This window comes from Lagenorhynchus albirostris, chromosome 7 (genome assembly GCF_949774975.1).
Source record: "Lagenorhynchus albirostris chromosome 7, mLagAlb1.1, whole genome shotgun sequence".
NCBI classification, from domain to species: Eukaryota; Metazoa; Chordata; class Mammalia; order Artiodactyla; family Delphinidae; genus Lagenorhynchus; species Lagenorhynchus albirostris.
The window spans coordinates 6,520,646-6,536,393 of record NC_083101.1 but is presented as its reverse complement, the minus strand read 5'-3'; the positions used below and the strand labels follow the sequence as shown (position 1 = coordinate 6,536,393).

The 15,748-nt window shown below is 39.2% G+C and overlaps 1 protein-coding gene across 9 annotated transcripts in view; it reads right to left on the bottom strand.

The window, feature by feature from the left end:
* FNBP1 (formin binding protein 1) overlaps window positions 1–15,748 on the bottom strand; it is a 141,112-nt gene that overhangs the window by 22,412 nt on the left and 102,952 nt on the right. For 3 of the 9 annotated variants that reach the window (XM_060154079.1, XM_060154077.1, XM_060154078.1), the window contains exons 7-11: window positions 11,605–11,733; window positions 10,160–10,306; window positions 8,048–8,245; window positions 6,922–7,104; window positions 1,347–1,361 (exon numbers count right to left, since the gene is read on the bottom strand). In XM_060154079.1, the coding sequence (XP_060010062.1) occupies window positions 1,347–1,361; window positions 6,922–7,104; window positions 8,048–8,245; window positions 10,160–10,306; window positions 11,605–11,733 (672 nt within the window). The remainder of the gene's footprint in view (window positions 1–1,346; window positions 1,362–6,921; window positions 7,105–8,047; window positions 8,246–10,159; window positions 10,307–11,604; window positions 11,734–15,748) is intronic. The other 6 variants (XM_060154082.1, XM_060154083.1, XM_060154080.1 and 3 more) reach the window with 3 other exon arrangements.

The window sequence follows — 15,748 nt, the reverse complement described above, 5'->3', positions numbered from 1 at the left end:
GAGCTGCTTCTTGAGTTTTATTATTTTTACACCCAAGCCATCTGTGTGTAACTTCTCTATTAGCTTCAAAGTAAGGGCATCGAGCAGCAGTTCAATACAAGGTTGGTAAAATGATTTATCTCAAACAGAAAGACTGCCCGATAATGTTATCTTTAGCTGCTAGCACGTGAGCAAAAGAACAAATAAAGGGCAAAAAAGAAACCCTGGCATCCGAGAGACTCCCAGTTTATGGATCCAATTTCTCCCAAATTCACACTGCTGCTAATGACTGATATTCATTTAAGATCTTTCCTTCTTGTAGAACTCTTCTCGGGATTTTATTTTGCCGTCTAAGAAATGTTTAATTTAATAAAATATTCCTTTTCCTTAGGGCTGGAACAGTCGCCAAATACTGAGTCAGGTCGAAAAATTATGTATATATATGTTTATGTATGTACTGAAACATGTATAAAAGTATGTATAAGGATAACCATAAAATATTGTCATACTTTCTCAACAGCAGCGCATAAAATGCTGGTCTTATCCCTGGTTGAAGTGTCACAGTTCATCACTGTCCGTAATTTTAGGATATTCTCAGCTGTGGTGTTGGAGACTATTACGTAACTTACACATATTTGAAGTACAGTAATGGGTTATGTGGTTAAGAGTTTCTTTTAATAGATTTAATGATTAGTTTGACTATTTACTAGGGCTATGGAATTAAAAGTAGAAACAACACCGAACACTAAAGAAATCATTTTAGAAAGGCTTAGGAGGCTCTTTTCATTGTCCATAAAATCGTCTTTGATTTCTTAAATCAGCTACACACAAGGCACCCATGTATTTATGTAGCAACTTAAAGATTTCGTGACCTCCAATTCTCGAAGGTGCCTGAGACCTGAGTTGGAGCCCGGCATCATTCCTGCATGTCTCCCTCAGGTCCCCAGCATTTTTCATCTGCTTCTGTGGCTCCCGGGGAGGAGCAATTTTCAACGATTATATTTGTATTTATTCCGAATGATCCAATACATAAACTCCCTCATATCTAATATTCATGTTTATGTTCATATTTAAATAAAGTTTATCAACATCTGTCATCCTCTTAAGACTCCAGTGGTAAAGAAAACCAAATCATGAGTTAAGCGTTAATTTTCTTAGCAACTTGAAAAGATTACAGTCACCTCTGTTAGACTCTGGACCTTTGTATTCCAGAGGTCTAATAAAGAAACACCAACAAAAGCACACACAAGAGAAACACAAATCAACAGTTGACTCTGAAGATTTGTTGCACAATGGCACGGCACCCACAAAACATACACCAAAAAACCTGATTAGATTCAGGACATGCATGGAGGAATTGTGCTTACCAGCTTGAGAGAAAGCTTCGTGTAAAAATTGAAGGGGTGACAGGGAAAAAAAAGATAGCGAGAGAGAGAGAGAGAGAGAGAAACAACAACACATGAGAAGAAGAGGAACTTGTCCATTACACTGAATTAACATACATCAATTCACCTGGCGCTTTGTGAAAATGATTTGCAGCGGTTCTGTGCCAAAGTTCCCAAGAGGGGCTGATCGACCAAAACCTTTCTTTAGCTGCCACGTTGCCAGAGCAAAGTATAAAGATAGAAAAGGAGAGTTTCCGTCTACTGTTCTGGATTGGTCACATCAGCCTGAGTATAAACCAATATACGTTTGCGGTCGGTGAAATAGCATGATTATAAAAGATGGAAATAATCACATAGCCTTTTGTTCACCAAATTTCCCATGGAAAGTTTCACACAGACTAAAAGCGTTGGGAAAGTAATTAGTTCCACAACATCCCAGTAATATTTTTATCTTAAGGAGATCTAATAAATACGAACAGTGGCATTTCCTAAAGGTATTAAGGCAAAGTCTCAAACTGGTAAATGGGAACACAGGACTGGAAGATGCTCTAAGAACCAACCTCCAGGGAGCCTTTCAGCGCCTGGCTGGAGGTGGAAGCATGATGCTCTCTCCCACCTGTGGACTGCATGCACCTCTTGCTCTGCAGAAGGTGTCTTCTGGGGCTTTCTATCGAACTCAGAGCCCTACCCACAGGGGTTCTATAGCATCTGGGGAGTTAACAGAAGCTGCTGCTCTTACAAGTTACCTTTAGGAAATAGATAGCCAACTGTCTCAACTACTGAGGTGTACTTACTCCTTGCTATGGATTTCCTGTTCATTATCAGGACACAGCAGCTGCAATTCTGCTAGGCCCGGAGACTGGCAAAACTATACTAATTACTGGATCCAAAACCAGATTAAAAGGCATCTCAAAATTAGGAAAAGAAACATTGGTTCTTCAGAAACAGGTGAAACATGCTTTTTGGCTATAAAGCAGTATTTTGAGAGCTCGGTGCACACTTACTTAGCTGTTATCAACCCTAAAGTTTAGGCAATTGGTAGTAGGATCCAAAAATATGTCAGAGACAAAGTACCAAAGAAAGTGTCCTTTGATTTGAAATTGGGAGGGGAGAGGGTGTTAAAAATTCCTTAACTAGATTTAAAAAATCTTACTCTTCAGATTAACTCAAAGTTGATACTTCTTTGTGAACAAGCATTAATTAAGCTTTCAAAGAAATTGTCCCTACGGGGAAAAAGACTTTTAAGGAAAGAAGTAGCAAGACAAAACTCTGGGGGAAACAGGTACAGTCATATTCATGACCGCTCTCACGTAGGCAACCTACATGAATGCCTTGAGCCCCTCCTGTAAACTTTAGCACAGATCTGTTCATCACAATTTGAGTTCTTTACAGACAACACTTATGGTGCACAGCAGAAAACTTTGCAAATATCTTCCCTGCGAAGCATACGACCATATACAAATGTTTCTCAGACGTTACTGTGGAAATGTCGCTGATTTGAACTCAGCACTCTATCTGCTTTCTATGGGCTACTGCCATTGCTTAAAGTAATATATTCTTTCTTAAGCATTCCAAAAACAGAATTCTAACATCAAAACTAAGAGCATAGGAATATAACCACTTCATAATAAAAGCAAGTCATTAGGATTGAGAACAAATCCCAATAGAGAGAGGCAATATCGAATTCTCAGACAAATTCACTTTTCTGAAGTGGACAGTGATGGATAATCTACAAGAAGCACCATCCCAGTATATGGGATCCTTTTTAACAATTATAAACTGGTGTTTGGTCTTAAGCTGTAAGCCAGCCAGTTAGATCATTTCAAATTAGAAACTGAATCGTCTGCCAACAGAATACTTTCAAAGGTTGCATTAAGTGCATTGCAAGACACCTGAAGAACTAAAAAGCTGTCAGTTTCAGGCAACAATTACGGAGCCTGGGGAGCCACGAGTGTCAATAACACATGAGGGCACACAGAGCTGGCGGATCCATGTGTTATTGGGCCGTCACAGGTACTAACCTCAAGTACAAAGAAAGGGGACAGTGAACACGAATATATAAGGATCTGGTTTAAGGTCCACGGAAAGTCATTTCACTGCTCTATGACCTTGCTCAGGCTTCGCTGAGTTTTTTGGTTGTCCCTTACGGATCCACGGATCCATCTGTTTCAGACGTGGGTGTGGGTAAGCGTGCTACACGCTGCCGTCTGCGAGAGTGTCATTCTCCCGTGACCAGCTGCCTTTTAGGGGTAATATTCTGCCGTAAAATCATACCCAGTGACAACAGCTCAGACGGCAATCCCAATCAATGAAAAGGGGAAAAACACAAGATCAGCTCACTGACATTTTTAGGAAGTTTGATAGTTTGGTTCCTTTTTCCATGTAACTTTTCCGGAAGAAGAAGCCTGTGTGGTTGGATCGATACAGTGAGGCTTTTCCCAGTGTCCGGGTCAGAGAGCATCTGGGTCCCCAGTCTTGGTGCTGTCACAGGGGTTAGTGCCTGTGCCGTGACCGTATGACCTAGCCGTCACAGGTTAACTTACAACATAATCCCTAGCTTCAAAAGCATACGTGGGTTTCCCTATCGTCCTCTTCATGAGTTCTTTGTGAAAACAGAGAGACTGAGTCTGCCAATAATCAGCAAGAGAACAAGGTAAAATAAATAAAATGAAAGTAATCAGAAGATAGTTACATCTGACAAACAATTGGTAGGGATTTTCAAAATCTTTTGATCAACAATGATGGTATTTTTCCGTACAATTAACTCTAAAACGTGGGGAAAATATGTCCATATTGTAGATTTAGAAGCCCCTTGCTCACATCAGAAAAAGAAATGTTAAGACAATAAAGTTACTTTGTAGACTGCAAATTGAGAACACACAATCTAGCTTCATTTTTCTTTGACTTCAGTAAAGGTGAAACAATGGTTGATCATGGTGGCATGCTAATCTTTAAAGATGTTCAATGAGACATTTGCTTACAAATGTGAATGACTTACAACAAAAAAGATTTATCCTACTTAGCTCTTCAGAAACGAAATTATTTATGCGAAGAAACGTTTGCATAGGATTTATACATTCTGATAATAGAAACAAATGAGTAAAATATGGATCTGAAACAGATGTTATTCTCCGAGAATCCTTTTCCTATCTTCGGTGCAACAGTCTTAAAGTTAAAAAGTAGAATAAATGAAATAGCAAGGACTGCAGCATTTTAGTCACGGATCCTGTTAAACATGTACCTTCAGTTTTGAAATTGCTTTAAAATCACATTTATTTCCCCAAACTTCAGATTTTTTTAAATTTCCTCATTTACTTCTATGATGTATTTCCTTTCCTTTTTTTTTTTTTCTGCACTGCTACTTCCTGAAGAAAAGTACGTCAAATCTGATCCTAAAAACAGATCAACGAAAAATGAGGGAAGCAAAAATATGTTTCTATTTATTTACTGATGCTTCTAGTGTGTGTGTGTGTGTGTGTGTGTGTGTGTGTGTTTATTCTTGAAAACACACTCACCGTTTAGGAAATTTTTTTAAAAAAATAGAAGTTTGCTGAGCACAGATTTGAGGTGTAAGAAATAAAATTTATTTTTGCTAATTATTTTTTTTTAAAAAATGGGATAGGGTTCCCTTAATTAATCAGAATAACCTGTTTCTCATTTCACTTTTTTTGTTTTCAAGTGTTAATTTTTTCCTAGCCATCTTTTCTTACACTTATTGATTACTGACATTCTTGGTCTCTTCCTAAACATTTAGAGAACACCATGAAACATGATTCAGAAACCATGTGCAACCAACAGACTGTGATGTTGAGAGAAGAGTGGAACAGATACATACACAAATGGTAAACAATCATGAATATTCAACATCCTTCATTATGAGATTCCAAAAGACAATGCAGAGATATTTTTATAAATATAATAAATGAGTGCTGTGTGAAGGTTTTGGAAGCAGCAGAGATGGGGTAACTGATTTACAGTTAATGTCAAATTTTATAGTCTATAGTCTAGTATAGCGACACACAGTCATATGTTGAAAATTCTTCGATGAGCAAGGAGCAGAGATGGATGGAGAATTCTAAAAGCCAGCATAATGGAGACCTAATTATAGAACTCAACACCATTCATCATCCACTTTTGAAGCTATATTCTGCCCTCCAACAAGGCCTCTCTTGAAATCTTTAGGAAATTAAATTCGAATTCTTAACCTGGATATGCTGGGTAACCTTAAAACAGGATAATTCCACCAACTGCATTCTTTGCATAAAACTTTGAGATTCCATTATTAAAGGAACTCTGCATATAAAGAAATGAGGGTTTTGTCCCTTATTTTAAAAGGTAACAATGTAGCTATCTACTATATTTACAACTTTTTTACACAGAGGAAGGGAAAAGTAAAAATTATATTTGTACAAGAACACATCCCACTACAACTATATTTCAACTCCCACAGGACAGGATAAAAGAAAACCTTACTGGATATGTTAATGCACTTAATGTTTGTTTACTCATTATTCATTATAAAGAATATCTGGGGATGGCTTAGACTAGACTGACCATTTAGGTTTATTCAGGAGGCTAGGAATGACCTTGTTCCAATCTTTTTCTAAAAAACCGAACTGGTATCTACTTTGGATTGCTGATCAATTCCATAAGACCTTGTGACTTAAGCACATGCGATCTTAGTTAGGATGGCAAACCTGAGTCTGAATAACAACCACTTATGAGTCAATCATGGTATAATAGATTCTCCCTGAGTATGGACTCACAGAATCTCAGGTCATAAGCAGGCTCCCTGGCTTTAAATCCTGGCTCTGTATCTTCCTAACTCCATCTTTGTATGCACCAGTTTTCTTATCAGTAAAATAAAGAACTCTTAGTACCTAGGTTCATAGGGTGGTTGAAAAAAGTAAATGAGCGCATAGAACAGAGTCTGGCAAACGACAAGCACTCAGTAAATGTGAGCCGCTAGTACTTCCCCCTTTAAGATAAATACTGCATTAGGCCTTTTTGCAGTCAGTCTGTTATCAGATATTTAATCAACACCTTGTACATCACCAAAATAGCTAAAGAAACCGCTGTAACCCATATACCATTTCGCCTCAAACCCTGAGGCATAGCTCAGAGAAAAGTACCCTCACTACACATTGTTTCAGTAATTATTAAGCAAATATTTTCTGACTATACAGTGATTTCCAACGCCTCAAATGTTGCTAGCTTTAGAAACGAAATCTAAGTTTCCTTTTTTGGTAAAATCAAGGTAAAATATTAATGACTTAGATGTTTCGAAAGGGAAACGGAGAAAGGTCCATCCAAAATGTGCTACAGACAAAAAGAACTCTGGGGTGGCTGGCTCCCCACCCCTCCCCCACCCATCCTGCTTCCTTCCTTCTTTCCTCTCTGTGGCGCTTCTTCTTTCCGGCTATAATGAATCATAGGTTCTTATTGTTTTACGTTATGGGAAAACACAATGGAGTCATTCACAAACAAAATAAGTTATGCAGAACAAAACATGCAACCAAAGCGCACAAGAGAGACAGGATTCCAGAGCAGAACTTACCCCACGCTTTAGACTCCTGAAGCAGTGGATTTTGGGTTTGGAGGTCATGAACTCGTTGAAGCGATGGGAGAGGGGTTCCTTTTGCTGCTTGGGAGACTGGGGGCCGTTGGGAACAGCAGAGGGTGAGGCAGAGGCAGGGGGAGGTGGGGGAGGCTGATGGGGGGATGTTAAAAGGGACATAAGCTACGTGTAAGAGACGGAGCAGTGACAGAGTAAAAAATCAGAAACAAGAAGATAAGACACAAAACAAAAATAAGCATCAAATAATATCTGAAAACCCAAAGCAAGTCAAACACAAACAATTAAATATTTAGGCCATGGTCCAAAAGAAAATACGTAAGGATACGTTAAATGGGAATATGATGAAAGTGGGAGTTTTAGTGAGTAAAGCAACAGAAGAATAGCAAGAAATGTCTGACAAGAAGCTCATGCAGACTTCCACATGCAAACTACCGTTCTAATTAGTTACTCTAAACCAGTGTAAGCCAGAAGGGTAAATATTTCTAAACCACCTAAACTAACACAGCTTGATGGGAGAAAATGAAAGTCCTTCAATGCTACGGTTGTGAAAACAGCAAAGACAGTCTTGAAATATTAAATTATTCTGAGGTTACAGCAGTCACATCGCCTTGATCATACTTTATGCCTATGTTAATGCTGTCATGCACTTACGTATCACACTATAAAAAGAAAACGAAAAATGTTCATGGATACATATGTTAACATGAGTTGGAAACCAAGTTATTAACCCATGGAAACAATTTCAGTTAGATATGCTGATACATGGTTATAGAAATGTTGTACAATTTCCCTTCTCCCAGCCCAGGTAACCAGCAATCTAGGAGACTTAGGAGTGAAAGGCATGATGCAAAAGCCAGAGGTCAGTAATCTGTTAGTGTGGGTGACACGGTGCAGGTAATAAGCCGTCTGAAATAAGACACATGGCCATGGCCAAGGTACCATCACCAGAGATACTGTCTTAAAATAAAATAGCACACTAGCTTTTTTTTTTTTTTTTTGCATTCTGAAACAAGCTTAAAATCTTCGTTCCTTTAAGACTAAAAGATAAAGTGAACGTCTCCACACTTTGTAACACTCATTTCACACTGGGTCCAGCCATCAGTACCTTATTTTTTTTGATGAACGGCCATAACTTTCCTTTGGATTTGCCACCAAATTTGAGCTCTGATTTGCCTTCTCCTCTGGAATTCGAAAGGCTGTTATCTGACACAGTGCGCTTCATCGGCTGGGTGTAATCCTCAAATTCAATGTCTCCAGGCGGCTCAAAACCGGACTTATAAGCTTCTATGGCCAGCTGTGAATCCTGAAATTACACCCATCACACACAAATACGTTCAAATGCATGCAAATACCTTATACACAATGAACTATGATGACCTCATACAGGTGATATTCTAAATAAGTTATATTGATTAATAATAGATTTTCTAGTAATATTTTTTTCTAGTAATATTTTTATCATTAGAAAGAATAATTTGTAAAGCTACATGTCTAGCTGAGATTTGAAGATACTTTTAATAATTAACCATTTTTCTACATTTACAGAAACAAATATTAATTAAGAATGACTTTGCTAAAAGCAGAAAAACTGGGCCATTTATTATGCGATTCCCTTGAAAAATACAGTAGTACAAAAACCGGTTCTCATCAGAAGGTCTTAAAGCAATTTGGCATACACAAAGTCAAAGCAAAGAGTACATAATCTCTCTGATTTCTTTGGTTAATTGTGGTTCAAAGATATGAATTTATTGAATAATTTTTCTTTATGTATATATTTGTTCACAGTCTCTCCTCTACTAGAATGTAGGCTCCCTTCTGTTTTTCCTCCACTGTGTCCCTAGTACCTAGATGGTGTCCGGTGATAATGGTGCAATAAATGTTTGCTGAATAAATCAGTGAACTGATTGCCTACTCTGTGGTGTGCACCCTGCTAGGAACTTTGAGTTCAGAATCTTCTTGGGGTCAGGTGGTGAAGACCAATGTGTAAAGAAATGGCAACTATCGTGCCAAAGATAGATAGATGTATAGTTAAACTGTTACAAAAGCACATGTGATTTGTAATAACTTTCTAACTCAATGATCATCTGATTTAGAAAATCTACTAGATGGGAATTCCCTTGTGGCGCAGTGGCTAAGAATCCGCCTGCCAAGGCAGGGGACATGGGTTCGAGCCCTGGTCCGGGAAGATCACACATGCCGTGAAACAACTAAGCCCGTGCACCACAACTACTGAGCCTGTGCTCTAGAGCCTGTGAGCCACAACTACTGAGCCCACGTGCCTAGAGCCCGTGTTCTGCAACAAGAAAAGCCACCGCAATGAGAAGCCCACGCACTGCAATAAAGAGCAGCCCCTGCTTGCCGCAACTAGAGAAAGCCCACGTGCAGCAACAAAGACCCAATGCAGCCAAAAATAAATACAAAATAAATAAATCTTAAAAAAAAAAACTACTAGAGAAGACAATTTGGAAAAATCTCAACTTCCTACAGTGAGCCCACATTTTAATTTGCCGTAGCTATTTCAGTTGACACCGATTTTGTAGGTGTGCCATAGGCGTCAATTGTCTTGCAATAGCCAATCACCCTTCCTTCTTAGTAACAAGAACCCTGATTTTAAGTCAGGCACATGGCCACCCAGCAAAAAGGCTTCACTCCCCAGTCTTCTGTACAGCAGGAGGTTGCCCCTAAGTTTTGACCTCTGAGATCTCTTGAGATGTAGACAGAAGTACAGGGAGCAATTTTAGGAAGCCTCTTAAAAAAGATGGCATGGGCCCTTCTCTATATAACGTCTTCTGGAATTTGGATGTGATGGTTGGAGCTACAGAAGCTACAGAAGCTGTGAACTAGGAGAAGCCTGGGTCACTGAGAACTTGCGGACCATCTGCCCATACCATGGGTTGGACCCTCTTGCCTCTAGACATCTTTACATGGAAGGAAAAATAAACCACCTTAAGACACTATTGCCATTGTTATATGAACCTAAACCTATACTAGCAGGTTCAGCTCTACAATCCTAGGTGTGCCAGTGACTATACTAATCCAAAACACGGAAGGCTGAATTAAAAACCTCTAAGATGGTGCTGCTACTGTTGAAAAGTATTTGTGACCACTGAAAGCAAGTACTTTCAGGTGATTAAATATGGTCACTGCGGAAAGGGGCAGGGAAATAATGAGACCGCAAACTCTTAGTTATAAATTAAGTCCAAACTACAGTACTTACATTTTTCGGATCAATTGACTCGGCTGCCTTTACTATTCCATCCAAGCACTTCCCGATGATTGGAATCACCTGCCGATCCAGCTCTGCATACGTCTTCACTGATTCTCCGATTCTCACTATCCTCCTCTCCTCCATCTCTTGTATTTTCTGAAACATTAGAAGTTGCATAAAATTAATTTGGTCCACTGTTTTCTGGGTTTTTAAAAGATTAATTAATTTAATTTTGGCTGCGTTGGGTCTTTGTTGCTGCGCGCGGGCTTTCTCTAGTTGTGGCGAGTGGGGGCTACTCTTCGTTGTGATGCGCGGGCTTCTCATTGCGGTGGCTTCTCTTGTTGTGGAGCACGGGCTCTAGGCACACGGGCTTCAGTAGTTGTGGCTCGTGGGCTCTAGAGTGCAGGCTCAGTAGTTGTAGCACTCGGGCTTAGTTACTCTGCGACATGTGGGATCTTCCCAGAGCAGGGCTCGAACCCGTGTCCCCTGCATTGGCAGGCAGATTTTTAACCACTACGCCACCAAGGAAGCCCCAGTTTGGTCCACTGTTACTTACGGAAGTTGTTTTTTGGCAGCACTGTTACCTCTAAAAAATTCTCTAGGCGGGAAATAGGCCTATAAAAAGGTTAGAGTTACAGCAACCGTAAATTTCTTGCGCCTCTACCTTAGCCAGCTGGACACCTATTTTACGAATTGCTGGGCTGCCTAAATGTACACTTTACCCAATTCCATTCCAATTTCAGTAAGAACCCGAAACTCAAGTAGTTTTACTATTAGCACCATTTGGTATTAGATTTTAAACATCTCCTCCATCTTTGAGGCACTGCTTTGTCCTTTACTGAAAGCATGGTATTTGTTTAACTGCCTTGACCCAACACAGACTTACATTAACTAGTATACCTGCCTTCTACAAGCTGGAGGTTCTTATCTGCTATGTAGACACTATGACACAAACATTTATTATTTTTTCTACAGTTGGACTTTAAGTTGTAAAAAATTCCCAGAGTGGGAATGTATGTATCTTTTCTCATACGATTTTTGACAACCTAAAGTAGCCAAAAGAAAAACAATCCAAAGGAAAGAACTGTCATCTATTCAAATCCTACACCTGTCTCAATGCTGCTTAGATTCCTAAAGGTTAAGTTGGAATTTTTGTAACCAGAATGGTCCTTTTAGCAAGAAGAGTGTTCATCTGAGAATCACAGTTCTAAGACTGACCAAGAATGGCTGCAGGGGCAAGCCAAGGAAGTTTGCAAAGGCTATCGATTAATCTTGAGATTCATGTTATATTTCATCTTAATGTCAGTCAGTGCTTGATCTGAATGTTTTAAAAAATGATTTGAATTAGAGGAAACTTAGAATTATATCAATACTTAGAATATAAGCCCAGAAATCATGATTCCAAGGCAACATTTTTCTAAGCAAAGCAAATCTGAGAGATCTGAACTCCTTACCTGAAAGATATTGGGAATATGAGTATGGTAATATTCATGCTGCTCGTGGTTGAATTTCTGCAGAATTGATGAGTAATCTGCTTTGCTGTCCTCTGCCATTTGGTGACGCATTTGAGCTTGTTGTCGTGCCTTAGGGCAAAAAATGAGAATACCCCCATGTTTACACATAATAAGTAAAAACCTAGGATTGCAAACTGGAGGAACTGGGGGATCAAATTTACCTCCCACTTGTTGTATTTAGCAGATGCTGTTTTAAAAAGAAATTGTTTAAACAATCCAATCCAAAATTGGGCAGAAGACCTGAAAAGACATTACTCCAAAGAAGACACATAGATGGCCAACAGGCACATGAAAAGATGCTCGACATCACTAATTATTACAGAAATGTAAGTCAAAACAACAGTGAAATATCACCTCGCACCTGTCAAAATGGCTATCAGGAAAAAGTCTACAAATAACAAATGTTGGTTAGGATGTAGAGAAAAGTGAACGCTTGTACACTATTGGTGGAAATTGGTGCAGCCCCTATGGAAAACAATATAGAGGTTCCTCAAAAAACTAAAAATAAAACTACCATATGATCCAGCAATTCCACTCTTGGGTATATATCCAGAAGAAAAATGAAAACCTTAATTCGAAAAGATACATGCACCCCAATGTTCATAGCAGCACTATTTACAATAGCCAAGACATGGAAGCAACCCAGGTGTCTATCAACAGATGACTGGATTAGGAAGATGTGATACACACACACACACACAAATATACACACACAATGGAATATTACTAAGATATAAAAAAGAATGAAATACTGACATTTGTGGCAACATGGATGACACTAGAAAATATTATGTGGCAACATGGATGACACTAGAAAATTTTTCTAGTGTCATCCATGTGGCAACATGGATGACACTAGAAAATGAAATACTGACATTTGTGGCAACATGGATGACACTAGAAATACTGACATTTGTGGCAACATGGATGACACTAGAAAATATTAGGCAACATGGATGACACTGAAATAAGCCAGACGGAGAAAGACAAATACTGTATGAGATCACTTACACGTGGAATCTAAAAAAAAATAGTACAAATGAATATCAGACTCACAGCTGGAAAACAAACTTGTGGTTACCAAAGGGGAAAGGGACAAATTAGGGGTATGGGATTAACGATACCAGCTACTATATTTATAATAGATAAGCAACACGGATATACTGTATAGCACAGGGAATTATGGCCATTATCTTGTAATAACCTATAGTGGAGTATAGTCTGCAAAAATACTGAATCACTATGCTGTACACCTGAAACTAACATAATATTATAAATCAACTGCAATTCAATTTTTAAAAAAAAGAAAAAGGAGAAAGAGATTATTTAGAATTTGAATTTACTTTAGGCAAGGATGTGCACCCTAATTTTTCACAAACACAACATTCTCTATTGTCTTAACTTGGTATTACTTTCTAGTTTGACACATGTGCCAACATTCTTTTTTGTCTGCACTTGGCCCAATTCGCACATTTATGTTACCTAGATTTAGGTTCCCTTATGGGAACCGCTGATCATATTTTTTATATCCTGAGGAGGGGACAGGCGATCTATAAATTTTTTAATCCAATTCTCAACGGAGTTCATGAATTAAAAAGGCATATTGGGGGCTTCCCTGGTGATGCAGTGGTTGAGAATCCGCCTGCCAATGCAGGGGACACGAGTGTGATCCCTGGTCCAGGAAGATCCCACATATTGCGCAGCAACTAAGCCCATGAGCCACAACTACTGAAGCCCGCGTGCCTAGAGCCCGTGCTCTGCAACAAGAGAAGCCACCGCAATGAGAAGCCCGCGCACCGCAATGAAGAGTAGTCCCCGCTCGCCACAACTAGAGAAAGCCTATGCACAGCAGTGAAGACCCAAAGCAGCTAAAAATAAATAAATAAATATTTTTTAAAAAGGTACATGAACCACTGATCTAAAGGGACCTTTCTAAAACTCTCCACTATGTTTATTTTCAGAATATACTTTAAAGAAGCAGTAAGTACGGTGTTCTCTTTGTGCTTTTTGTGTGTGTGTGTGTGTGTGTGCGCGCGCGCGCGCGTGCTAATTTGTGTTTTACTGCATTGCTTTTCTCCTAAATAATAATAGAATTCATACATTTGTTTCTCTCTTCTCATTCACTTTTTGGCTAATTACACACAGGCAAGAAAGGGGCTCTTAGTGACAAGTTGCAGAATCGATTTGAAAGTTCAAACAAGAATGTCTGTAAAGTCGAAAGTCCTCCACAAATAGCCCAGATTGTTATGCTGGTAACAGCTCCTCAGATTCCTCCAGCACCTTGGAGGCGCCTTGATAAATACAATCTCATGAATCTCTAAGACAATCTGAGGTCCGTGCAGGGCAACAACTACTCCCTGCCAGATGAAGAGATGGCTTGGCCTGTATACTGGGCAAACTTACCACACTGAACCAAGAACACAACAGGAAAAGGGCCTTGTTCCAACATACCCAAGGCAACTTTTGTTTGTTGTTTTGTCTTGTTTTACTGAACCTAACTGCTTAAAAAAAGAAAAAGAAAAAACAAAGAACCGTTCAAATGCCAACACGAAGAAGAAAGGCTGGAGTCGTTTGTCCCATTCTCTGTCTGATCACTGGTACCAGATCGGTTTCTTCGCACCGCCATGTCCTTCGTTGGTTTCCTGCCTCTGTGACTTGAAGGCTTAACCTGATTTCACTTCCTTGATATGCTTCGCTCATCTGTGTATCCGTGAAAGCCCGAGGTGGTCATTCAGAGCTTCTTCCTTTATTTTCTTCTCTGTTCATACGTAAACACTTCCCAAATGCAGGGAACAATATTAATATTTCCAAACTGATTTCCTTATTACCTGAGGCTTCTTAGTTTCTTAAGACCTTTAGGTACCTCAAAACCAATTTACCAACTTCTCACCTCCCCTCAGTTAGTTCAGCTGCCGCATTCTTCCTCTTTGTCAGCGGACTGTTAACTCCCTTCCTGACCATACGCTTTGGCTTCCGCTTTACTGTGTTCACTAGCAGATACGTAAGCTAGTCCCCAGCATGTTGAGTCCCCAGCTACCCCGCAAAATCCATGCCTTTCCAACACACAGTAACCCTCCTCCACTTTAATAGTAGCTTCCCCACCTACGTGCACTCCATCTGTTCCCCTGATGCAACCAACTCAAAAATCCTTTTAACTCTTTCAATTACCTAGAATTTTATCATTTCTCATTCTATTATGACGATGGGGAAAAAAAAAATAACATACAAGGAAATTCCCAGGTAACCTCCCACTTCTAAAAAATTCTCTCTTTCATTTACAAAACTTCCTCAGAAAACAAGTCTCAGAAAAATCCCAGGGGAGGGAGGTTCCGTCATGTCTTTTGTAAGGAGAGTAGCAAGATGGACAGTCTCCTTATTTATTTTGCAGAAATGATTCTAATTTGGTGAAAACTTAAAATAGCTTAGTTCTGAAACAGAGATCAGAATGTCATCATTAAATATGCACTTATGTGTGTATACACACACACACACACACACACACAGCCCACATAAGCAGATTAATGTTTCCTGACAGTCAAGCCATCATAACGACCATGGAATATTTTACTCATGAGAACTGGAGGTGAGCCTGCCAGAGGTACCCCAGCACCATCTGATTGGAAGTGGTCGTCATCCTCTAACCTCTGAACTCCCCAGAATCTCTAATCATGTTTTTGCTTTGGCTATATAATTGCTTTTATTAATATAAATTCATAATCGTTTAATATTAATTAAACTATTAATATTAATTCATAATAATTAAACTATTAATAATTAATATTAATTCATAATAGTTTCACAGTGCCCTGCACAATGCATTCCTGAAATGTAACTAGGTGACCAGTAAACTATGGAAGAAACTGAGATAAGGAAGAACATGGATAAAATCCAGCCTGGAAAGTGAGCTGAGTAGAAGAAAACAGACTCCAGAGGGAATGGGTCTACCTTTTGTAAAGGAAGCATGATCTCTCTGGGAGTTTTCTTGAAAGGAAAAGTTTGGACCTGAGGTTGCAAAAGCCTCTGTACCTCTGCAGATTCTCTCTGACTCACTAAAAGGATAAAGCAACATTTAAAAGCAGCAAAA